The 24,804-nt window shown below is 48.4% G+C and overlaps 1 protein-coding gene across 1 annotated transcript; it reads left to right on the plus strand.

Annotated features, from left to right (window-relative positions):
• Positions 1–4,185: 4,185 nt before the first annotated feature.
• Positions 4,186–11,846, plus strand: LOC309793817 (primary amine oxidase, lung isozyme-like; the record flags this gene model as incomplete). The annotated part of the gene is given in 10 exon segments (XM_082604599.1): positions 4,186–4,267; positions 4,270–5,165; positions 5,169–5,235; positions 5,238–5,701; positions 5,705–5,789; positions 9,956–10,111; positions 10,114–10,240; positions 11,010–11,139; positions 11,384–11,482; positions 11,486–11,846. Coding segments are annotated over 10 exon segments (2,280 nt in total). The 3' UTR covers positions 11,660–11,846.
• Positions 11,847–24,804: the final 12,958 nt, after the last annotated feature.

A 24,804-nucleotide genomic window follows, 5' to 3' on the forward strand; every position in this document is an offset into this window, starting at 1 on the left:
GAATTAAGAGATAGCCCCAGGGACTCAATTTTCTCAAGTATTTGAGACCCAGAGAAATGGGCGTGGCCTCTGGTAACTGCTTTGCCTCCTCTTGCCTGTAGATCTCCAAGAAAATGTTAAACCTCAGTCAATGTCTCTTTTGCTCTCTCTCACTCCCTCCCCCTGTCTCTCTCTCTCTCTTAGAAGTGGGGGCGATGAGAAGCCCTGGGGAGGGGTGACTTCTGCCTGCTGGAAGCCCAGGCCAGGCTAGGACGTGAAATGCAGGAAACAGGTTTCGGCCTCTGCTCAGCTTCTGACCAGAGGGAGATCATATCCAGGGAGCACAGACAACACAGAAGCTTCTGCTACCTTCTGTCCTGCCCCAAGCCCAGGTTCACTTCTGGGTCAGTAGAACAGCAGATGGAGACGAGTTAGTGAGCTGGAGAGAAACTAGGTTCCAAAGAACAGAGAGAAAGATTTCAGTCAAGAGGGAGGGCCAGCGATGGCGGGATGAATTTATACCACAGGCTGGGGTGGAAGCCAGGGTGACAGAGGACAGAGAGAGATTGAGGACAAGGAGGGACTGAAGACTGAGACCGAGGAGAAAAAGGCGTGTTGTGGCCACCGTGGCTCTGATACTGAGTTTATGCTTCTACTTTCTCTGACCTGAGTAATTTCACTTCTCCATCACATGCTTATGATTTTGTCTCCACCTCCTTCTGGCTCCTGTTTACGGTCACTTGCACAACAGTCAGTGTTGGAGGGAAAAGGAATAAAGGAATGCTGGTGTCCACCCCTCATCCCATCCTGTTTTTATTATTATTATTATTATTTTATTTTTGCGGTATGCGGGCCTCTCACTGTTGTGGCCTCTCCCGTTGCGGAGCACGGGCTCCGGACGCGCAGGCTCAGCGGCCATGGCTCACGGGCCCAGTTGCTCCGCGGCATGTGGGATCTTCCCGGACTGGGGCACGAACCCGTGTCCCCTGCATCGGCAGGCGGACTCTCAACCACTGCGCCACCAGGGAAGCCCCCCATCCTGTTTTTATAACATGACACTCATTGCCTTGAAACCCATCTCCAGACCAAGAGTGTGAGTGTTTGCAAGCGGTGAGTGTGCGTGTGTGTGTGAATGCTCGCTCACAAGCTTTGATCTGAAAAGGGGACTGTGGTGTGTCTCTCAGTCACATCATGGAGATGACAACCCTCCATGGAGATGACACGGAGATGACAACCCTGGCCCAGGCGTCAGTGGACAGGTAGATTGTGAGCTCATCAGCCCAGCTGGGGTCAGGAGGGCTGCAAGGTGGACCTCCAGCCCCCTACCCCACCCACTGTCTTCCTAAACCCCTGAGGCTGGCTGGATTGTTAGCCTCAGACTTCTGGTCAAGCCATAGGAGGGAATAGTAACCCAGGATGTCAGGTTCTGAAATAACTGGTGTCCCCAAGGCCAAGATCTTTAGGGCTTGGGCCCATTGCCCTAAGAGGAGCTGGACAAGGGGACGCCTGAGGCTTAGGTCAGGGGCATAACTGGGACGGGACTTCCAGGAATGCAGACACGCGAAGTCCCTGTGAGGGGCACAAGATGTGCTCGCCTGCCTCTGCCCTCCTGCAGCCCCTGGGAAGGGCTCCCTCTGAGGGTGCAGGAGAAGGATTCCTACATGCATTCAACAAAGATTTCCCCAGTGCCTCCTACATGCCAGGTACCTTGAAAAGCACTAGGATACGTTATGGAATAAGATGCACAATGTCTACCCTCAGGGACGAGAGGGGCCAGGAAAGGGTCCATTACATCAGGGAATTTTCCAGGGGAGGTAGGAGGAGGACATAGCAGGGGCTTCTAACCCGGACTTAGGGATTGGGGAGGCTTCCTGAGGGACCTGATGTCTAAGCTGATCCTGGCAGAGGCGTAGAAGTTGGCCGAGGGAGAAGGAAGAGAGCGGAGATAAGGTTCCAGGAAGAGGGAACAGCATGTTCAGAAGCCAGGAGGTGACACACTGGCCCCATCCAAGTACCCAAGTTCATTGACATGTGTGTGGGCTGTGAGCAGAGCCTGGAGGGCCAAGCAGGGGGCAGAGGAGGCAGGCCCTTGCAAGCCACAGTTACCGTAAGGAAAATGGGGAGCCACGGAAGGATTCTAAGCAAGGGAGTGACAGGGTCAGTGTTGCCTTTGAGGACATTGCCTCTGGCCCAGATACAAAGAATAGAGTTGACAGAAGGCTTAGGCACAGGGAGGTGGGTCAGGGGGAAGAAATGATGGTGGCCTGAATTCAGGGTGAGGCTGGGGGAGGACTCCTGTGAGAATGTGGCCCAAGGAGGCCCTGTTTGCAGAGTGCCCCGATCAGAACCCCATCCTGGATGCCCCCCTCCTGCCTCCCAACTTCTGCTGAGATCACAGGGAAAGTAAGAAAGGATGCCTGGTCACTGACTCTGGTCCTTCCTTCTGTACAGCCCCTGACCTCCTGAACGGAAGAACATGGCTATTTTTTTTTTTTTTTGGCATGCGGGATTTAGTTCTCCTGCAGCAGAAGCACGGAATCTTAACCACTGGACCACCAGGGAAGTCCCCTGTATGTCTTTCTTCTGAGGACAGTCTCCCACCATCCCAAGTCACCCAGTGCAACCTTTGTGTCCTTGTGTCACCTAAGAGGCTGTGCCCTTTCTCACTCATCCACCCAATCAGACACGGAGTCCTGTCAACTCCACCCACCACATTGCTCAGACCCCTCCCTTCTCTCTGTCCTCGAGGTCACCGGCCTCATCCTGGCCCTTTGTTTCCTGTCCAGTGTCCTCCCTCCGTCTGTCCCACACCCAAGCCCCACTCCACACTGGAGCCAGAGCCATGTCCCCAGAATGCAGACCAGAGTGCACTGACCTGGGTGTCCGGGATGGTCCCGCTGGCCACACAGGGCCTCTGGGGCAACAGCTCGACTCAGGCACCACATCCTGGGGCCCAGTCCTCAGCCTGTGGACTGGGGGGTGGGCTCTGGCTCCCAGGGATAAATGCATCTTCAGCACATTCACAGAGGCTGGGGACAAGTTGGTCCAAATGAAAATAAGACCTAGTGGGGGGAGCAGGAAGTGTGGTCCTGTCTCCTGAGTAATTCTACAAAAGGGACAACTTGGTCTAACATGGCTTCCTGGGGAAGTGCTCTTGGACATGTCCAGGTTGCAGAGGATTCTCCTCCAGGCTCACGGAGATGCATGTCCTCTCTCCGGATCCCTCAGTCTCTCCTAGTTCCCCTCAGGACCTGGCTGCACAGAGGACGGCAGTCTCCCACACATCACCTTCCCAAGAACGGAGGCAACTTTGCTCTCTGCCTCTGCAATATTTTGGAGGCGGGTTTCCTGGAAATGAGGCTTCTGGGCAGCTAGGTTATGTTCACAGCCAGTTTCCAGGCACCCTGACCTCTGCCGTGCTCCATCAGTCCTGCTCAAGTGGGGAGGGATCTCTGTTACACTGAAACTCCCCACCCCCTCCAACTTTGGACTGGCTCCACCCCCCCCTCATGCTCCCCTCCAGTGATTTAGGGTGCTCAGGGCCTCCAAGATGTTGACCTGGCTCAGCCCTTCAGCCCCCCAGCTCCTCACAGGTGCTTTATGTTCTCAGCATGACTCTCCAGTCTCCTATGGGTGCCAGTAGGATCCTGGTTGATGGGGGAGCCGTAGACTGTGATGAGGGCTTCGTCAGCTAGAGGACGGAAGGAGGGAATCCGGCTGAAGGGGTGTGCACAGGTGAGTTTTGCTTGCGGCCTTGTAGCCAGGAGAAAGGCCGCATCTGGAGAGTGGAGGAAGGGCCCAAGGACAGTCTCTTTCTGCCCCTGTCACTTCTCCCGCTTGCCTCTCTCCAGGTGTATCTCCCAAACCGATCCCTCTCCCACTTCATTCCCCAACCTTGAACCTGTGTGTTTGTTTTGGAACAGGACGACAGAGGCTTACATGAGCCACTTAAAGCCCACATTCCTACATCAGCCCCACCTCCCGAGCCTGGCCTGACCACTGATTCCCCCAACCTCCAGCCTCCGCCAACCTTCTGCCCTTGGCTGCTTGTCTTGAATGTACCCATCGTGCCATTGCCCAGAAGCCCCACCCAGAGCCAGGAACCTCCAGAGACTGAAAGGGGCATCCTGCATCCAGGTCCTGTCTGTCTGTCTTTCTATCTTGCATTCTGATTCAAGAGCCTGGAGGCAGCCAGGAGCTTTAGCTATGGCTGTCTTTATTCTTTTGTCCCTGTGGAATGTTCTGATGACGGGCATGGGTGAAGGTGGTGCTGGGAGTGAGGAAGGAGTTGGAAGGAGTGTCATCCCGGCCTGCCTCCCCGCTGCCCCTCCGGATCTCCCAGTGCCCAGCCCTGGACACACCCTGGCCAGAGCCAGCTGTTTGCAGACCTGAGCCGAGAAGAGCTGACGGCTGTGATGAGCTTTCTGACCCAGAAGCTGGGACCAGGCCTGGTGGATGCAGCTCAGGCCCAACCCTCAGACAACTGCGTCTTCTCGGTAGAGCTGGAGCTGCCCCCCAAGGCTGCAGCCCTGGCCCACCTGGACAGGGGGAGCCCCCCGCCTGCCCGGGAGGCACTGGCCATCGTCTTCTTTGGCGGACAAGCCCAGCCCAATGTGACTGAGCTGCTGGTGGGGCCGCTGCCGCACCCCTCCTACCTGCGGGATGTGACTGTGGAGCATCACGGGGGCCCCCTGCCCTATCACCGACGCCCCGTGCTCACGCGAGAGTACCTGGACATAGACCAGATGATCTTCAACAGAGAGCTGCCCCAGGCTGCTGGTCTCCTCCACCACTGCTGCTTCTACAAGCACCAAGGAGGGAACCTGGTGACCATGACCACAACCCCCCGTGGCTTGCAATCAGGGGACAGGGCCACCTGGTTTGGCCTCTACTACAACATCTCAGGGGCTGGGTTCTTCCTGCACCCCGTAGGTTTGGAGCTTCTGGTAGACCACAAGGCTCTGGACCCTGCTCGCTGGACCATCCAGAAGGTGTTCTTTCAAGGCCGCTACTATGAGAGTCTGGCCCATCTGGAGGAGCAGTTTGAGGCCGGCCTGGTGAATGTGGTGGTGGTCCCAGACAATGGCACAGGTGGGTCCTGGTCCCTGAAGTCCCAGGCGCCTCCGGGTCCGGCTCCCCCTCTGCAGTTCCATCCCCAGGGCCCCCGCTTCAGTGTCCAGGGGAGTTGAGTGGCCTCCTCACTGTGGACTTTCTCCTTTGGCCTCGGAGCTTTCAGTGGCCCAAGGATCTTTGATATCACTTCCAAGGGGAGAGAGTCGCCTATGAAGTCAGTGTCCAGGAGGCCTTGGCTGTCTATGGTGGAAATTCTCCTTCTGCTGTGAGAGGCCGGTACGCAGATGGCAACTTTGGTTTGGGCCATTTTTCCACGCCCCTGACCTGTGGGGTGGACTGCCCCTATCTGGCCACCTACGTGGACTGGCCACCTATGCACTTCCTTTTGGAGTCCCAAGCCCCCAAGACACTACCTGATGCCTTTTGTGTGTTTGAGCAGAACCAGGGCCTGCCCCTGAGGCGACACCACTCAGATTTTCATTCCCACTATTTTGGGGGCCTTGTGGAGACAGTGCTGGTCTTCAGATCTGTGTCGACCTTGCTCAACTACGACTACGTGTGGGATATGGTCTTCCACCCCAATGGGGCCATCGAAGTCAAATTCCATGCCACAGGCTACATCAGCTCAGCGTTCCTCTTTGGTGCTGCCTGAAGATATGGAAACCAGGTTGGGAAGCACACGCTGGGCACCGTCCACACCCACAGTGCCCACTTCAAGGTGGATCTGGACGCAGGTGGTAAGACATCCTGGCGGAGGCCAGGATTCCAGTAAAGGGGGCTGAAGTCTCCATGCCTAGATTTAAAAATGGTCATTGAAACATTAAAAATGTAAAAGTATAAGAAGAAAATGTGAAAGTCATCAAATTCCTCAGAGATTTTCACCCTTAGATAGTTATTCTCTCATGCTTAAAAAAAGTCTTTCCTTTTTTAAAATCGTGCATCTGCAATCTAGAATATATTACAGTGTATACTATGTATATATGATATACTGATATACATATTTAGAATTTTACCACCAAATTTCAATCATAATGTACATATATTTTGTCACTTCTAATTTCTCACATAACAACATATTACACTCAGGCAAACAACAAATATTTACTGAATGAATGTGTATTTGTGCCAAGCACTGCACTAAGACAATGTAACAAAAGAAACAACATCCCTGCTCTCGATAGGCTTAGGTTGTAATGGAGGAGTGGAGAGCACATGGGGGGCTCCTGGAAAATGTGAGAGAAACATTTTTTTTAAATTGAAGTTTACTTGACTTAACAATGTTGTGTTAATTTCTGCTGTACAGCAAAGTGATTCAGTTATACATATATATATTCTTTTTCATATTCTTTTCCATTATGTTTTTTTAATTCATTAATTAATTAATTTTTTTTTGGCTGCTTTGGGTCTTCGTTGCTGTGTGCGGGCTTTCTCTAGTTGCTGCGAGCAGGGACTACTCTTCGTTGTGGTGCCCGGGCTTCTCATTGCAGTGGCTTCTCTTGTTGCTGAGCATGGGCTCTAAGTACACGGGCTTCAGTAGTTGTAGCACGTGGGCTCTAGAGCACAGGCTCAGTAGTTGTGGCGCACGGGCTTTGTTGCTCTGCGGCATGTGGGACCAGGGCTCGAACCCGTGTCCCCTGCGTTGGCAGGCGGATTCTTAACCACCGTGCCACCAGGAAAGTCCCCCATTATGATTTATCACAGGATATTGAATATAGTTCCCTGTGCTATCCAGTAGTACCTTGTTGTTTATCCATTCTATATATAACAGTTTGCATCTGCTAACCTCTAACTCCCAATCCATCCCTCCCCCCGGCAACCACAAGTCTGTTCTCTATATCTGTAAGTCTGTTTCTGTTTCATAGATATGTTCATTTGTGTCGTTCTTTAGATTCCACATATAAGTGATATCATATGGTATTTACCTTTCTCTTTCTGACTCACTTCGCTTAGTATGGTAATCACTAGGTCCATCCATGTTGCTGTAAATGACATTATTTCATTCTTTTTTATGGCTGAGTTGTATTCCATTGTGTGTATGTATATGTACATATATATATGTATGTATGTATCTATCAGATCTTCTTAATCTAATCGTCTGTTGATGGACACTTAGGTTGCTTCCAGGTTTTGGCTATTGTAAATAGTACTGCTCTGAACACAGGGATACATGTATCTTTTTGAATTACGGTTTTGTCCGGCTATACACCCAGGAGTGGAATTTCTGGATCATATGGCAACTGTATTTTTAGTTTTTTAAGGAACCTCCATACTGTTTTCCACAGTGGCTGCACCAATTTACATTCACACCAACAATGTAAAAGGGTTCCCTTTTCTCCACTTCTGAGAGGAACATTTTTATGCTTAACCTCTCTGTATCTCAGTTTACTCAAGTGTAAAAATGGTGTAACAGTGCATTCCTCATAAGACTGTTGTGAGAATTCATGATGACTATTTAAAAACATTTTTTTCTTTTGAAATAACTTTAGACTTACAGAAAAGTTGCAGACATTACATAGAGTTCTCATATACCCGTCACCAGCTCCCCCTAATGTAAACATCTTGCATAACCACAGGACAATCACAACCAGGAAATTAACATTATTACAATACTATAAACTACAGACTTTATGAGAATTTCATCAGTTCTTTACTGATTTCCTTTCTCTGTTCCGGGATCTAAACCAGCAACCCACCTTGCACTTAGATGTCCTGTCTCCTTATGGTCTCCTCCAATCTGGCAGTTCTTTAGGTTTTCCTTGTCTTTCAGGAACTGACACTTTAGAAGATACTAGTCAATCATTTTGTAGAATGTCTTTCAATTTGGGTTTCTCTGATATTTTCTCATGATTGGGTTGAGCTTGTGTTTTTGTTTTTGTGGAGGTTTTTTTGGTAAGAAAACCACAGAAATGACTTTATACCCTTCTCAGAGCATCATATCAAGGGGTATGTGATGTCCGTATGTCTTATTACCAGTGATATTGGCCTCAGGCATTTGGTTAAGGTGGTGTTTTCCAGATTCCTCCATTGCAAAAGTTACTGTTTTTCCATTTTCAATTAATAAATATTTGGGGGAAATTTTTGATGCTATGCAAATATACTATTTCTTTTCTTCTCAAACTCTTGCCCACAAATTTTAACAACTACTGGTGGATTTTTCCTTCAACAATTATTATTGCTGTGTCATTTACATTTTTTCTTTTATTCTTTATACATTTATTAATTGGAATTCTCCGTTAAGAAAGTGTTATCCCTCCTTTTTACTTTATTTATGTATGTAATTATTTATTCATAACTGTATGGACTCATGGATATTTTATTCTAAGGGTTATAACCCCATACTATCATTTATTTTGTTCCTTAAATTGTTTCAGTTTTGGCCATTGGGAGAGCCTTCAGGTTGGTTCCTGTGTCTTGCTGACATGCCTCCATCCTTTTTTGAGCACTTCTTTACTTTCTGGCACCGCAAGATATTCCAGTTACATCTTGTATTTTCCCTGCCCCAGCCCTGAAATCAACCACTTCTCCAAGAATCTCTTGTTCCTTTTATTGGAGAATAGTAATTAGAAACCAAGATCTGGGTACCAGGTGTGCTCATTATTACTGGGATGTCATTGCTTTTAGGCTCTCTCATCGGACTTAGCTAGAAAATACATGTATGTATTCTAACTGACGTACACATCTCTCTTTATCTCTACATCTAAGCTATAACAACTCTTAAAGCACTTGGAACGGTGCCTGACACGCACAGAGAAGTATTAGCTATTATTATTATTATTATCCACATGAGCCTGCTTGTGTGGATGTACCGGAAAAGGAACTCTTGGCCTTTAATTGTCATCTACAAGTAGAAACTGTGGAGTGTGGACTAGGAGCAGTAATTCACAAAGGGAAACTGAGGGTTTGTTTAATCAGTCTCTGCTCTCTTTGATCTTTGGAAGGTATGGAGGGAGCTTCCCGGTATGTTTTGGTTTACTGCTCTTTGGTCTCAGATCACTTGAGTCCTAATATAGAACCTAGTTGGACTCCAATAAAATCATTAAAAACTCCAAATATTCAGGCAACAGACTATGTCTTTGGCCTTGCCCCTTATTCCTTGCCAATCCCCAAGCAAAAGAAAACACCGCTAAGCTCCAGCAGTGTTGGGCCTGGGGTCTGACTCTCCTTCCCTCTGACCTGCGTGTCTGCTGTCCATGTGTGGTGGAGCCCCTTTGTGTTGGTTTCCTCTGGGTGCTGATGTGTAGGCAGTGTAGAGCCAGACTGAGACCTGGGTCCCCAGCACTGCCATGAAACTAACCACATGCCCTTGGTGACAAACTGGGGCACATTATTTAAATTCTCTAAGCCTCAGTTGTCCCATCTGTAAAATGGGGACAATTATAGTTCCTCCTCCATCAGGTTGTTGTGCAAGTAAAGCATCAATCCATGTAAAGCCCTCAACACACTGCCTGTGCAGAGCTCCTCCAAGTTCAACAAATATGAGCTACTGCTGGGATTATTTTCATGAGAAGGAAGTTTTAGTGATGCCAGAGGGCTTCAGATATGAGGTGCAGACCCTTTCCTCAGGTCAGAAAGAACCTGGCCCTACACGTTGCCTGCTACACTGTTCCAACCTCAGGTAAACCACCCTCCCTTCAGCTCCTCAGAGGGGGAAGGTCAGTGGAAGCCCAGTCACAAGGCATCTGGGACTATTACCAGAGATGATATCAAGAAGAAAGACCTTCTCCAAATCTCTGGATCAGGGACATCTTGGGGAGAGGGGAGGCAAGAGGGGACACACTCAGTCTGGCTTTCTCTTTGGCCCCCACTCTGAAGCCAGGTGGGGACAGTCCAGAGGGGGCGGAGCAGCTGCATGACCAGCCCTCCCTCCCCCCTTCCCCCCACCATCTCCACTTCACCCCTGCAGGACTGGAGAACTGGGTCTGGGCTGAGGACATGGCTTTTGTCCCTACGGCGGTACCCTGGAGCCCCAAGCACCAGATACAGAGGCTGCAGGTGACCCGGAAGCTGCTGGAGACGGAGGAGCAGGCCGCCTTCCCCCTGGGAGGTCCCTCCCCTCGCTACTGTACCTGGCCAGCAATCACAGCAACAAGTGGGGGCACCCGAGGGGCTACCGCATCCAGACAGTCAGCTTTGCTGGGGAGCCCCTGCCCCAGAACAGCTCCACGGAGAGAGCCTTGAGCTGGGCAAGGTGGGTGATGGGGTGTCAGAGAGGCACTGGGGGAGGCGGACTGTACAAAAGGCTCCATGTTGCTGGAAACCCAGGTTCCCCTGCCTCCCATGGGTGTGTGTACATATACACACGATCACACATTCACACACACACTTTCCTGCAGCCACAATTTTAGGCTGCTCAAAATGAAGCCTCCTGTGTGGATGAATGAATGAAAAGCTACATGCTGAATCAAATATGACAAAATGCTCCAGGTAGAATCTAGGAAGTGGGCATATGAGTGTTCACTAGACTATTCTTTTAACTTTTCTGTATGTTTAAAATGTTCACAATCAAAAAAATAATAATAATAAATAAATAAATAAATAAATAAGAACTGAAATGTTCACAATCAAGTTTGGAGGGGAAATCAAAGAGAGGAGCACAGATCTGAGGGAATATTCCCCAAAATGCAGGCACATGAGATACTGAAATTCACCTAAGATGGGAATCAGGCCATGTCTGTGCATATGCATCCAGGCCCAGACTCCCATCTGCATGGATGCGTGAGCGACAGCCCCACCTGAAGTCTGAACAATGGGCCAGTAGGTGTTTGAGATACAGGATATTGAGCAAATGCGGGAACTTTGTGAGAGAGAGAGAGAGAGGGAAGTGAACAGAGAACAATAAAGAGGCTGGACAACATAAGACCTTTATGCTCATTTCCCCTTTGTGTCCTCTCTTCAGTGCAGCTTCAGGCAGCAGGATGGGTCGATGACCTTGTGGGTCTAATCCAAATCCCCTGCAGGTACCAGCTGGCTGTGACCCAGCGGAAGGAGGAGGAGCCCAGAAGCATCAGCATCTATAATTTGAAGGACACCTGGACCCCTACCCTGGACTTCACTGACTTCATCAACAACGAGACCATTGCTGGGCAGCTGAGTTGAGGGGGAGGGGGTGGGCATGAGGGGGGAGGCAGGGGGAGCAAGGATGAGCCTCCTTACTCTCTCCCAAGCCAGATTCCTCTAGGGGTCTTTAGAACCCACTAAGGAAGAAAGCGCTATGATTTCACATCTTTCCTGGGCTGCTGAGCTCAGTCCCTCCCATACAAGGCCACTGGGGGAGGCGGACGTGTCCTTAGCAAAGCCAGACCTCATGATCCTCTTTCTTCGCCCCCATTAGGACTTGGTGGCCTGGGTGACAGCCGGTTTCCTGCACATCCCCCATGCAGAGGACGTTCCCAACACAGTTACTGTGGGGAACGGCGTGGGCTTCTTCCTCTGACCCTACAACTTCTTTGACCAGGACCCCTCCATCGATTCTGCTGACTCCGTCTACTTCCGGGAGGACCAGGATGCTGGGGCCTGTGAGGTCAACCCCCTGGCTTGCCTCCCCCAGGCTGTGGCCTGTGCCCTCCACCTCTCTGCCTTCTCCCACGTGGGCTTCTCCCACAACTAGGTGGTTCCTGGGATGGAGAATATGGCTGGGACCCCAGGGCCAGGGAGTGTGGGGAGGGGAGGGGATGGGCACTGGATGGGGCAGTGCTTTCTCGCATCATCCTCCCTTCCCTCCCCCTCCCTGCTGGGAGCATCCTGAGTCTGTGATGCCTGACACATGGGGTTCTTAGCTTTGTTGACCTCAAACCTCCTGGGTTCCTGTCGCAGAGAAGAGAGGAATGGCCAGCCGGGAGTCTAAAGTGATGGCCATACTTTTACCAGAAGACTCCTGGTTTTTTTTTTTTGGTTTTTTTTTTCTTGCGGTACGCGGGCCTCTCACTGTTGTGGCCTCCCCCATTGCGGAGCACAGGCTCCAGATGCGCAGGCTCAGCAGCCATGGCTCATGGGCCCAGCCGCTCCGCAGCATGTGGGATCTTCCTGGACCGGGGCACGAGCCCGTGTCCCCTGCATCGGCAGGCGGACTCTCAACCACTGCGCCACCAGGGAAGCCCTCCTGTTTTTTTTTTTTTACCAGTTTTTTAATCTTATTTTTTAAATGAGATGTAGTCCATATACCATAAAATTCGCCCTTTTAACATGTACAGTTTAACGGGTTTTAATATGTTCATAAAGTTGTGCAACCATGACTACTATCTAATTCCAGAACAATTTCATCACCCCACTTCCTATTTCCCTCCAACCCATTCCCAATTCTAGGCAACCACTCACCTTTCTGTCACTACAGACTTGCCAAGATTCTGCAAGTTTCGTATAAATATATTCATACAACAAGTGGTCTTCTGTGGTTGGCGTCTTTCACTCAGTGTAGCGGTTTTGAGGCGCATCCGTGTTCTAGCAGGAATCAGTACTTCATTCTTTTATGGCCAAATAAAATTCCATCGTATGGATAGACCAGATTTTGTTTCCACTCTTTGGTTGTTACGGATAGTGCTGCTATGAACATTTGTGTACAAGTTTTCATGTGGACAAATACCTTCATTTCTCTTGGGTATATACCTGGGAGCCGAATTGCTGGGTCATATGGTCATCTATGTTTAACCTTTCGAAGAGCTGCCAGACACCATTCCAAAGTAACTGTACCATTTCCTTTCTTTGCTCTTTTTTTTTTTTTTTTTTGCATAACATAACATGAAACTTTTACTTAAACTTTTATGCGACGTACTTATACACAACAGAAAATGTACCATTTGGCCATTTTAAAATGGACAATTCAGTTGCCTTAAGTACATTCAGAAGTTTCTTGGGCCTCCCCAGCTCCTCCTTTGCCCTGGGTCTTGAATATGAAGGTGCGGCATCTAGAGAGTAGCTGTTCTCTGGAGCCCCAGGACAGGGTCCCCACTAGGCCTGTGTCCGAGATCTTAGGAAGGTGCTTCCCTCAATTCCCTGTCACCTTAGCTTCCTCTTTCTCTCTCTTTTCTTCCCCTCCTCCTTCCCCTCCTCTTGCTACTTCAGCTTCTACTCCCTGGTGTTTCCCTCTGAGGTCCTGGGGGGAAGTCCTTGCTGCCTCAGGTCCTATAATCCCCCACCCCAAAGCCCCTCAGCTTTGGTGACCTCCCCTGTCCCTGGGATGGGGAAGCCTTGGGCATGCAGGGGACTGTGGAGCCAAGTGTGTCCCAGTGGGGACAGTTTCCGCCTAATCAGGCAACAGCCCCCAGGGCCTCACATCCCTGCTGCCCCTCCTGGGGCTATAAATAAGAACTGGGACATTTTCCAGAAAGGAGTGTGGGAGCACGAAGTTTTCTCAGGTGCCTCCAGGCTAAAGGAACCCACGTGGAGTGTGGTGTCTACTTCTGTCGTTTGACCTATCCTGTCAGTGTCTTTTCTAGAGGGACCTGTGAGGTCAGGAAGAGAGGGGGTTCCTTCCCCAGCTGGAAGCCTGGGCCACAGACCCAGCCCTAGGGGAGGACACTGAGTGGGCAGGCCCTGGCAAGAGGGGAGTTCAGGGAACAGAGATTTGGGTCCAACGCAGCTTGCAACCAGAGGGAAACCGGAAGCTCAGATCACACGGAAGTCCCATCATTTTCTGCAGGAACTGCCTGGACCCAGGCTCAACCAGGTGAGCTGGGAAGGAATTAAGTTCTGGCAAAGGGACCTCCACCTGAAGACTAAAAGCAGTAGAAGCCACATTCCCATCGAGACTGGGAGCAGCATGTGGTGAAAAGTGCTCGGATGGGGACAGGGTGAAGGCAGAGCTGGGTTGCTGTTGCTGATTCTTTGTTTGTTTGTTTGTTTGCGGTACGCAGGCGTCTCACTGCTGTGGCCTCTCCCGTTGCGGAGCACAGGCTCCGGACGCGCAGGCTCAGCAGCCATGGCTCACGGGCCTAGCCGCTCCAGCTGATTCTTATTTTTATTTTGCTTCTCGGCTCAGTGATTTAATGTCTCTTTATCCTCTCACCCAGATAAATATCATATTTTCACTTTCTTGTGTTTTCTTGTTTAAAGAAATTTGGACCATGATGGGTGTAAGTGCTCTCATCTTGCCCCCCAAACAAATACTTTGGGTGGGGGGAGGGTCAGGGATGTTTCTCTTGGCTGTTCCACCTCTGCTTGTCCACACGCATGGGTAGAGAGAGGGGACATGTGGTCCTAGGCTGATGTCTGCATCGGGAGCTCTGCTGCTGACCAACGGGTGTGCGATGGGGTTCCCCACTGGGCTCAAAAGGCATAGCTCGAGCCACCCCAAGGGGGAGTGAGCACAGGGAACGCTCAGGCACAGACCCCGACACGACCCCATTGGAAGGCTCTCCTGGGAATATACCCTTCCAGCCACAAGAGAGAAGCAAGCAGACCCTGAGGAATGCAGCCCTGAGACATCCAAAGAGTCTGAGCAGCAAAGTTCTAGGGGAGCCTGGCGAGTGGGAGGGAAGATGGGGAATGTGGCCCCTCCGGGACTGTTGGACCTATAGCCTCAAGCACCATACACTGCACACAAACACAAGCAGTGTGAGCTCCCTGGCCTGGCCTCTCAGTGGTGCCCGCCTCGTGTCCCCGCCCTGCCACTTGGCCTGTGCCAAGCGTTCGCTCCACTCAGGCCTTGCAGGTGGGTGTCTGCAGCTTCTGTCCCGTCCCTCCTCCCCTCACCTTGGACCCTGTGAAGGGAAATAGACTGTAGTGTCCTCAGTGGAGCTTGAGTCTCAGACACCTTCCCACTGCAAATTATTTTTCTTTAACCGACTGTCAGTGTACCTCATTAGGAAGGGCTTATATTCCTCTTTTTTATTTTTTAAATTTTATTATTTATTTATTTATTTTTGGCCTCATTGGGTCTTTGTTGCTGTGCTCAGATTTCCTCTAGTTGCAGTGAGCGGGGGCTACTCTGTGGTGGCGCGCGGGCTTCTCATCATGGTGGCTTCTCTTGTTGTGGAGCATGGGCTCTAGGCGCGCAGGCTTCAGTAGTTGTGGCGCACGGGCTCAGTAGTTGTGGCGCACGGGCTCAGTAGTTGTGGCACACGGGCTCAGTAGTTGTGGCGCACGGGCTCAGCTGCTCTGCGGCATGTGGGCTCTTCCCGGACCAGGGCTCGAACCCGTGTCCCCTGCATTGGTAGGCGGATTCTTGACCATTGTGCCACCAGGGAAGCCCAGGGCTTATATTCCTAATTCTGGTACACATATTGTTTAACATATGAACTACTGTACATAAAATTGATTAACAGAAGAAAAATGAAATTAACACTGAGTAAAGCCATTTTTGATGTTCATAATTAAAAAAAAAAACATACTCCTTGACCATAGTCTGTGGGCCAGGATATAATGGGGGACCCCTCCACTTTCTCAAGGACCCTCAAGGAATGTGATGTCTTAGTCTCTCCCACTTCTCCCATTGAAATGGAGCCAGTATGGTGGCGATGACTCTGGGCTAGCTGATTTCCATCTGCTGCCTTGTTTATTCCTCACAACTGCCTTGAGAAGGAGATATTATTATTCCCACTTTACAAATCAGGGCATGAAGATTCAGAGGGATTAGGTAACTTGCCCCAAGTCACCTGGCTGGTAGGCGACGGCGCTGGGATCGAACCCAGGTCTCTGTGGAATTATACCTGACTCCTTCCCTCTGTACCACTGCTCTTCTTCACTGCCTGGCAGGCCAGGTTAAAGAATTAAACAAGGTCATGCTTAAGAAGTACTTGGCACCTGATCCATGGTAAGTGACCCTCTAGGAGAATAATCAGCATTCAATGGACCAGAACAGAGATCTGCAGTTGCCTTAAAGCAAAGGCTCTCAACCTTGACAGGACACTGAAATCACTGAGGATCTTGTAAAACTCCACACACCCACGCTGCATTTCAGCCCAATAAAATTAGAATCTCTGGGGGGGACGCTCAGACATTAGCAGCTTTTACATTTCCCCCAGCTGATTCTAACATGAAACCAAGGTTGAGAAAACCCTGAGAGATAGCAGTTCCGTTCCAAACGTGCCAGAGGCGCCTGACCAAGAATCTAAACAAGAATGTGGCTGTCAGAAGGCACAGAAAGGGGGCATTACAGAGCCTGCCCTGGCAGTGACAATCCACCCGTGTCTGGGGCAGAGGGCCCGGCCCAAGGCCAGGACTGTCCAGTCCTGGAGGCACAATAGCCACGTGGATGAGGGCTCCAGGCCCTCTCAAATCTCTCTCATGACTCATGACCCACTGCTGCCTCTGATTCGCAGCTCAGTGGGCCAGCTTCCCACCACGTCTCAGTCATGGAAAGAAGATGGACAAGTCCGTTATAGCTCTTGTGTAAACGATTATATAGATATAGATATAGGTATATAAGATATATATATATCTTCTGTAAATTGGTATCCTGATCATTGCTTTTGCTTTGACAGTTACTGGAAATGGAGATTAGCCTTCAGGTGTTACTCTGGTAAATTTATTTATTTAAAAAAATTTTGGGTCCCACCGTGAGGCTTGAGGGATCTTAGTTCCCTGACCAGGGATCAAACCTGGGCCCTCGGCAGTGAAAGCACAGAGTCCTAACCACTGGACCACCAGGGAATTCCCAGGTGTTCCTCTGGTAAATTTAGATCTTCCCTAAAAGACCATCCCCCTTGGTGAGCTGACAAATCTGTTTTCTGACTTAGGCCCCTCCCTTGGACTGTGGTGAATTCACCAGGAAACCATCGTGGGGTGTCCCGGGGGACATCACCCAGACTCTCCTGACACAGCACACACCAGCCTCGCCACAGACTCTGCAACTAGATTCCTGAGCCCAGACTCACTGTAAACGAATTCCTACCTTCCTTCCGTCCCCCTCCTATAGTTTTCCTTGGCCAACTGCCCTTTATAAATCTTCAGAGCTTCCCACTCTCTCCAGAGCACATTAGGCCATTCACAGACCAGGTTCAGCAGCTCCTGCCATCCTGATGCCCCGCCCACCAGACGCCCTCAACCATGGGACCTTCCCCAAACAGGCCGTTCCCATCATGCCTCTGCCCACACGCTCCCCTCCTTCCTTCCTCTGGTTCCTTCCTCTTTCCCCTTCCTCCCTTTTCCATCTGGTGAAGGCTTATTCATCCTCTAAAACCCAACTTAAGTATCATCCCCGCCCCCCTTTCCCTGCTGGTTGCTTTGCTCTCCCTGCACCCTTGGTTCTTTGGAAAGAAGCCTGCAATGGAGGTTCACACGCTGAACTCTAGTTCATTATCTACATGTGTCCTCCCCTTGCTTCCCTGGGACAAGAACCATGTCCTGTTGGCCTTGGTGGCCTGATGCCCAGCATGGTGTCATGCCCATTGCAGCTGCTTAAATACATCTTTGTTGAAACAATGACAGTTGTTATATTCAGGTAATTCTTTGTAGAAGAATTCTCGTCAAAAAAACATTTCAGGGCTTCCCTGGTGGCGCAGTGGTTTAGAGTCCGCCTGCCGATGCAGGGGACACGGGTTCGTGCCTCGGTCCAGGAAGATCCCACATGCCGCGGAGCGGCTGGGCCCGTGAGCCATGGCCGCTGAGGCTGTGCGTCCGGAGCCTGTGCTCCACAATGGGAGAGGCCACAGCAGGGAGAGGCCCGCGTACTGCAAAAAACAAACAAACAACAAAAAAAACCATTTCATGTCCAGTTTCTCCTTTGACTACCTCAAAAAGGAAGGTCTAAAGAAGCCCAAAGATCCTGAGTGAATGATCACCTGGCTGCACAGGTTAAGCTGGGACACAGGGCCAAAGGGCAACGCTGACACACTAGCCTGAATATTTCCTTTCCAGATGAGACCTGCACTGCTGGAACGAGCAGCCCAGCCAAGGTTGCAGGAGGGAGGAGATGGGACAGAAAAGTTTCTGAGTAGGTGGACATTGGCAGGTCTGTAAATCAGTTCCCCACACTGGGTTTTCTGTGAAACAGGTAGGAGGGACCCGGAGCCTGGGGTAGGCCCAAGGACGCGTGGTATGGGAGGGTTTGAAGCATAGACTGGACGTTGGACCCCAAAATGCTATAGAATTTGGCATGTATGTAAGGAAGCGTGTTTCTGAGGCAGCAAAGCAATGAGTTAAAGTTTTCCTCATTCTGCAACAATGTATAGTGTTTTGTAGTATGGTTTCTGAAGCTAGATTGGTGGGGTTTGGAACTGGCAGGTGTGACCTTGGACAAGTTATGTAACCTCTCTGTGCCTCATTTTTCTCACCTGTAAAATGGGAACAGTAATAAAATCTACCTCAGGATTTTTATGAGGATTAAATGAATTAGTTCATGTAATTTTCCAAGACTAGTTCTTGACATGAAGTAAATGCTCACTGAATGCTAGTTATTATTTGATATTTTTAATATTTTATTTTATTTTATTTTGGCCATACCACATGGCCCCCCTGCAATGGAAGCTCAGAGTCTTAGCTACTGGACCGCCACAAAATTTTCCCTTATATGATATTTTATTAACCAGCATCTACTGGGTGTTTCAGTTACTGCACAACAAGCCACCCTGGAAAATAGTGGCTTAAAACAACAAACCATTTTATTTGCTTATTATTCTGTAGGTCGGCCCTCTGGGCTGGGCTCATTTGGCAGTTCTGCTGGAGTCTCCTGGGATCACTCGTGTGGCTGCAGATACCCGGCAGATGGACTGGAGCTGGATGGTCTAAGATAGCCTCACTCACAGGTCTGGAGCTGGGGCCAGTTATCAGACATGCCACACATGTCTCCAGCACACCAGTCTGGACTTCTCCCCTTTGTGATCCAGGGTTCCAACTGTAGCCCAAAGAGAACAAATCCTAGTGAGCGAATGCTTTTCAAGCCTCTCCTTACATCACATCTGCTAATGTCTCATTGGCCAAGGCACAAGATCAACCCCAGATTCAAAGGATGGAGACATAAACTTCACGTCTTGACAGGAAAAGAGTCAAAGTCACAGTGCAAAGGGATATATATCAGCAATGGGAGGAACCACTGCAGGCATCTAACCAAGCTACCATACTGGCCCCAGATATGCAAGCAGAACTCTGGTCTGGGTGCTGGAAGAGATGCTTTCTTAGCCCTCAGGCCTCAGGATAGCAGGAAAAGGGTTAAGAAATATGCAAACAACTGTAATGCAAGGTTTGAACATGCTGAGTGACCTAAGGTAGGAATGGTTAAGGGCTAGGGGAGTTCAGGTCAGACTGATCCTTTATAGCTGATGAGGGGTGGGCATCAGTGGGTTGGGAAGGCTTTATTAGCTTGGCTTTGAAGTATGTTTAGAATCTGGACATGTGGAGATGGGAGGAATTATATTCCAGTTGGAGGAAACAGCCAAGTTAGGCAAACCAAGGCATGTTTGGGAAATCCAAGACCATTAGTGTATCTGGAATGAGGGGTCCATGAAGGAGAGCTGCAAGACATAAGGCTGAAAAGATAACCTGGGATTGGACTGTGGGTGAGCTTGAGTTTGAACTTCATTCTGAAGGCAGTGGGGAGTCATGGGATGTTTTCTGGGTGATAAATGGAAAGAACTGTATTGTAAGAAGGCTCCTTTGGGGGCTTCCCTGGTAGCGTAGTGATTAAGAATCCACCTGCCAATGCAGGGGACATGGGTTCGAGCCCTGGTCTGGAAAGATCCCACATGCCGCGGAGCAGCTAAGCCCATGCGCCACAACTACTGACCCTGTGCTCTAGAGCCCACGAGCCACAGCTGCCGAAGCCCGCATGCCACAACTACTGAAGCCTGTGTGCCTAGAGCCCATGCTCCGCAACAAGAGAAGCCACAGCAGTGAGAAGCCCGTGCACCTCCACGAAGAGTAACCCCCACTCACCGCAACTAGAGAAAGCCTGCGCACAGCAAGGAAGACCCTGCGTAGCCAAAAATAAATAAATTAATTAATTAAAAAAATTTTTTTTAAAAAGGAAGACTCCTTTGCCTTTGCCAGTGGTCTGCAGGATGGCTCAGGTTGGGGAGTGAGAAGGGACGTAGGCCATCATTAGGTAACAAAGGGACTTGCAGGTCTAGGCAGAGGGATTGACAAGTGGCCACCAGAGTAGAAAATCAAACAAGACCTGATGAGGAGCCATCAAGGATGACTCAAAGGTTGCCAGGCTCAGTGCCTGTAGGACGGCAGAGGAGGAAGAGGTGCATTTACAAAGCAGGGAAATCTGGAGGAAGAACTGGTCTGGAAGGAACTCATAGGTCTGGGGAATGTATACAGCAGCCAGGTGGTGGCCAAGGGGGGCCTAACCTCATGCTGATGGTGGGAGGAGGAAGGGGAGGAAGGAGAGTAGAGCTTGGTGGAGGGACACTGGAAACAGTGAGGGTGAGGGTGAGTGTTCCGTCTGTTGGAAGGGTCACATGTGGCCAAAAATTAACACAGAAGAAGGGTGAGAAAAGGTCACCCAGCAGGCCTTACAGCGAGAAGGTCACGTTTCCTTCCCAGCAGAGCAGAGGAGGCTGAAGTTGCACGAGGCTGAGGAGGGAGCAGCTCACATCCTGCTCTCTGGAATTCAAGGTTGGAGAGATCCCCTGGACTGACATGACCCTGGCACTTCCCTCCTTCCACTTCAAACCTACTAAAGTGAAGAAAATCTTTAAAATCTTAAAAATAAAACAAGCTTTCCTTTCCATCCTAAAGGAGGGAGGCACACGAGGCTCTCCTCGCCCTTCTCCCTGTCTCTCCTACTTGCTGGCTAGAGATCAGACACTGTCAGGAATCAGGTCCAGAGAGACAGGCGTTGGCAGGACAGACAGCTGTTTATTTTCTAGCAGAGCCCTGCTGTGTTTTCATAGCTCAGAATAGTTCCTTGGCGCTCTCCAGCCTTGCAGGGTGAGGAAACCTCACTGTTTGTTTTCATGACAATTCTGGGCCTCACCTCTTCCTCTTTCTCTGCATCACAGTCCATATTTGGGAGCTCTCAGAGGGGGTAAGGTATGGGTTAACAGGGTCTGAGACTACTAATTTCCTAATTATGTCCCCCAACTGGGCTCCGGAAGATGGAAGGACTAATAACTGACTATACAACATGGGTGTTTTGGTTAGGATGAAAGTTCTGAAAATTAAAGAGTTGATTAAAGGACTACAGGGCAGAGCTGGGGGAGAAAAACAGTAGGTGGAAGAGAAGAGGGTGGAAGGGATGACCCCCTCTCCCAATCTGGATCACAGCTGGATGCCAGGCTCTGGGCAGGGAGCTGCCTTCCACTTGAGAATTGTGGGGGGCTTCTCTGACTTCCGGTGTACCACAGGTCTCAGCTGGGTCTTGGCAGCACCCATGTTTGGAAGATGCCCAGAGGTGGAAGGAAGAACTGGCTTCACTGAATGATCTTTCAAACTCTGAATTTTTTTTAAACATGTGGATACATTACTTATGAAAATATTTTAATTAAAAAGATATACAGGACTTCCCTGGTAGCGCAGTGGTTGAGAGTCTGCCTGCCGATGCAGGGGACACGGGTTCGTGCCCCGTCCAGGAAGATCCCACGTACCGCAGAGCGGCTGGGCCCGTGAGCCATGGCCGCTGAGCCTGCACGTCCGGAGCCTGTGCTCCACAATGGGAGAGGCCACAACAGTGAGAGGCCTGCGTACCGCAAAAAAAAAAAAAAAAAAAAAAGATATGCAGTGGGCTTCCCTGGTGGTGCAGTGGTTGAGAATCCGTCTGCCAATGCAGGGTACACAGATTCGAGCTCTGGCCCAAGAAGATCCCACATGTCGTGGAGCAACTAAGCCCGTGAGCCACAACTACTGAAGCCTGCGTGCCACAACTACTGAAACCTGCGCACCTAGAGCCCATTCTCTGCAACAAGGGAAGTCACCACAATGAGAAGCCCGCACACCACAATGAAGAGTAGCCCCTGCTCACTGCAACTAGAGAAAGCCTGCACGCAACAACGAAGACCCAAAGCAGCCAAAAATAAATAAATAAAATAAATAAATTTATTTTAAAAAAAGATATGCAGATATACACTACTGTATACAAAATAGGTGAACAACAAGGACATACTGTATAGCACAGGGAGATATATTCAATATCTTGTTATAACCTATAATGGAAGAGAATCTGAAAAAGAATATATATATATTCCTAACTGAATCACTTTGCTGTACACCTGAAACATTATAAATCAACTGTACTTCAATTAAATTTTTTTTTAATTTAAAAAAAGATATGAACACATTTATCTTTTTCCTTCTGGCAATAATGAATCATTTACTTCTATTAAATCACTAAAAGTCAGGTACCACATCATTGGAGCTACTTTAAAAGAGCACCCAAAAACTTAAGCAATGTTAAAACTGAAAGGTAGGAAAGGGCAGACAGGAGAAGGAAGAAGAACTACAATTCTGCAGCCTGTAGAAGGAAAACCACATTCACAGAAAGCTAGACAAAATGAAAAGGCAGAGGACTTTGTACAGATGAAGGAACAAGATAAAACCCCAGAAAAACAACTAAATGAAGTGGAGGTAGGCAACCTTCCAGAAAAAAATTCAGAATAATGATAGTGAAGATGATCCAGAACCTCAGAAAAAGAATGGAGGCAAAGATCAAGAAGATGCGAGAAATGTTTAACAAAGACCTAGAAGAATTAAAGAATAAACAGAGACGAACAATACAATAACTGAAGTGAAAAATACACTAGAAGGAATCAATAGCAGAATAACTGAGGCAGAAGAACGGATAAGTGACCTGGAAGACAGAATGGTGGAATTCACTGCTGCGGAACAGAATAAAGAAAAAAGAATGAAAAGAAATGAAGACAGCCTAAGAGACCTCTGGGACAACATTAAACGCAACAACATTCACATTATAGGGGTCCCAGAAGGAGACGAGAGAGAAAGGACCTGAGAAAATATTTGAAGAGATTATAGTCAAAAATTTCCCTAACATGGGAAAGGAAATAGCCATCCAAGTCCAGGAAGCTCAGAGAGTCCCAGGCAGGATAAACCCAAGGAGAAACATGCCGAGACACATAGTAATCAAATTGATAAAAATTAAAGACAGAAAAAGTATTGAAAGTAACAAGCGAAAAATGACAAATAACATACAAGGGAACTCCCATGAGGTTAACAGCTGATTTCTCAGCAAAACTCTACAAGCCAGAAGCGAGTGGCATGATATATTTAAAGTGAGGAAAGGGAAGAACCTACAACCAAGATTACTCTACCCAGCAAGGATCTCATTCAGATTCAACAGAGAAATCAAAAGCTTTACAGAGAAGCAAAAGCTAAGAGAATTCAACACCACCCAACCAGCTCTACAACAAATGCTAAAGGAACTTCTCTAAGTGGGAAACACAAGAGAAGAAAAGGACCTACAAAAACAAACCCTAACAATTAAGAAAATGGTAATAGGAACATACATATTGATAATTACCTTAAATGTGAATGGATTAAACACTCCAACCAAAAGACACAGGCTTGCTGAATGGATACAAAAACAAGACCCATATATATGCTGTCTACAAGAGACCCACTTCAGACCTAGGGACACATACAGACTGAAAGTGAGGGGATGGGAAAAGATATTCCATGCAAATGGAAATCAGAAGAAAGCTGGAGTAGCAATACTCATATCAGATAAAATAGACTTTAAAATAAAGAATGTTACAAGAGACAAGGAAGGACACTACATAATGATCAAGATCAATCCAAGAAGAAGATACAACAATTATAAACATATATGCATCCAACATAGGAACCCCTCAATACATAAGGCAACTGCTAACAGCTATAAAAGAGGAAATCGACACAATAATAGTGGGGGACTTTAACACCTCACTTACACCAATGGACACATCATCCAGACAGAAAATTAATAAGGAAACACAAGCTATAAATGACACAATAGAGCACATAGATTTAATTGATATTTATAGGACATTCCACCCAAAAAGAGCAGATTACTCTTTCTTCTCAAGTGCACATGGAACATTCTCCAGGACAGATCACATCTTGGGTCACAAATTAAGCCTTGGTAAATTTAAGAAAACTGAAATCATATCAAGCATCTTTTCCGACCACAACGTTATGAGATTAGAAATCAATTACAGGGGAAAAAAACTGTAAAGAACACAAACACATGGAGGCTGAACAATATGTTACTAAATAACCAAGAGATCACTGAAGAAATCAAAGAGGAAATCAAAAAATACCTAGAGACAAATGACAATGAAAACACAATGATCCAGAACCTATGGGATGCAGCAAAAGCAGTTCTAAGAGGCAAGTTTATAGCAATACAAGCCTACCTCAAGAAACAAGAAAAGCCTCAAATAAACAATCTAACCTTACACCTATGTTCTTGGTTTGGAAAAATCAATATTGTGAAAATGACTGTACTACCCAAAGCAATCTACAGATTCAATGCAATCCCTATCAAATTACCAGTGGCATTTTTTACAGAACTAGAACAAAAAATCTTAAAATTTGTATGTAGACACAAAAGACCCTGAATAGCCAAAGCAGTCTTAAGGGAAAAGAACAGAGCTGGAGGAATCAGACTACCTGACTTCAGATTATACTACAAAACTACAGTAATCAAGAAAATATAGTACTGGCACAAAAACAGAAATATAGATCAATGGAACAGGATAGAAAGCCCAGAGATAAACCCACACACCTATGGTCAGCTAATCTATGACAAAGGAGGCAAAGGTATACAATGGAGAAAAGACAGTCTCTTCAATAAGTGGTGCTGGGAAAACTGGACAGCTACATGTAAAAGAATGAAATTAGAACACTCCCTAACACCATACACAAAAATAAACTCAAAATGGA

The sequence above is a fragment of the Mesoplodon mirus genome, assembly GCF_964341445.2.
Source record: "Mesoplodon mirus genome assembly, chromosome: 18".
NCBI lineage: Eukaryota > Metazoa > Chordata > Mammalia > Artiodactyla > Ziphiidae > Mesoplodon > Mesoplodon mirus.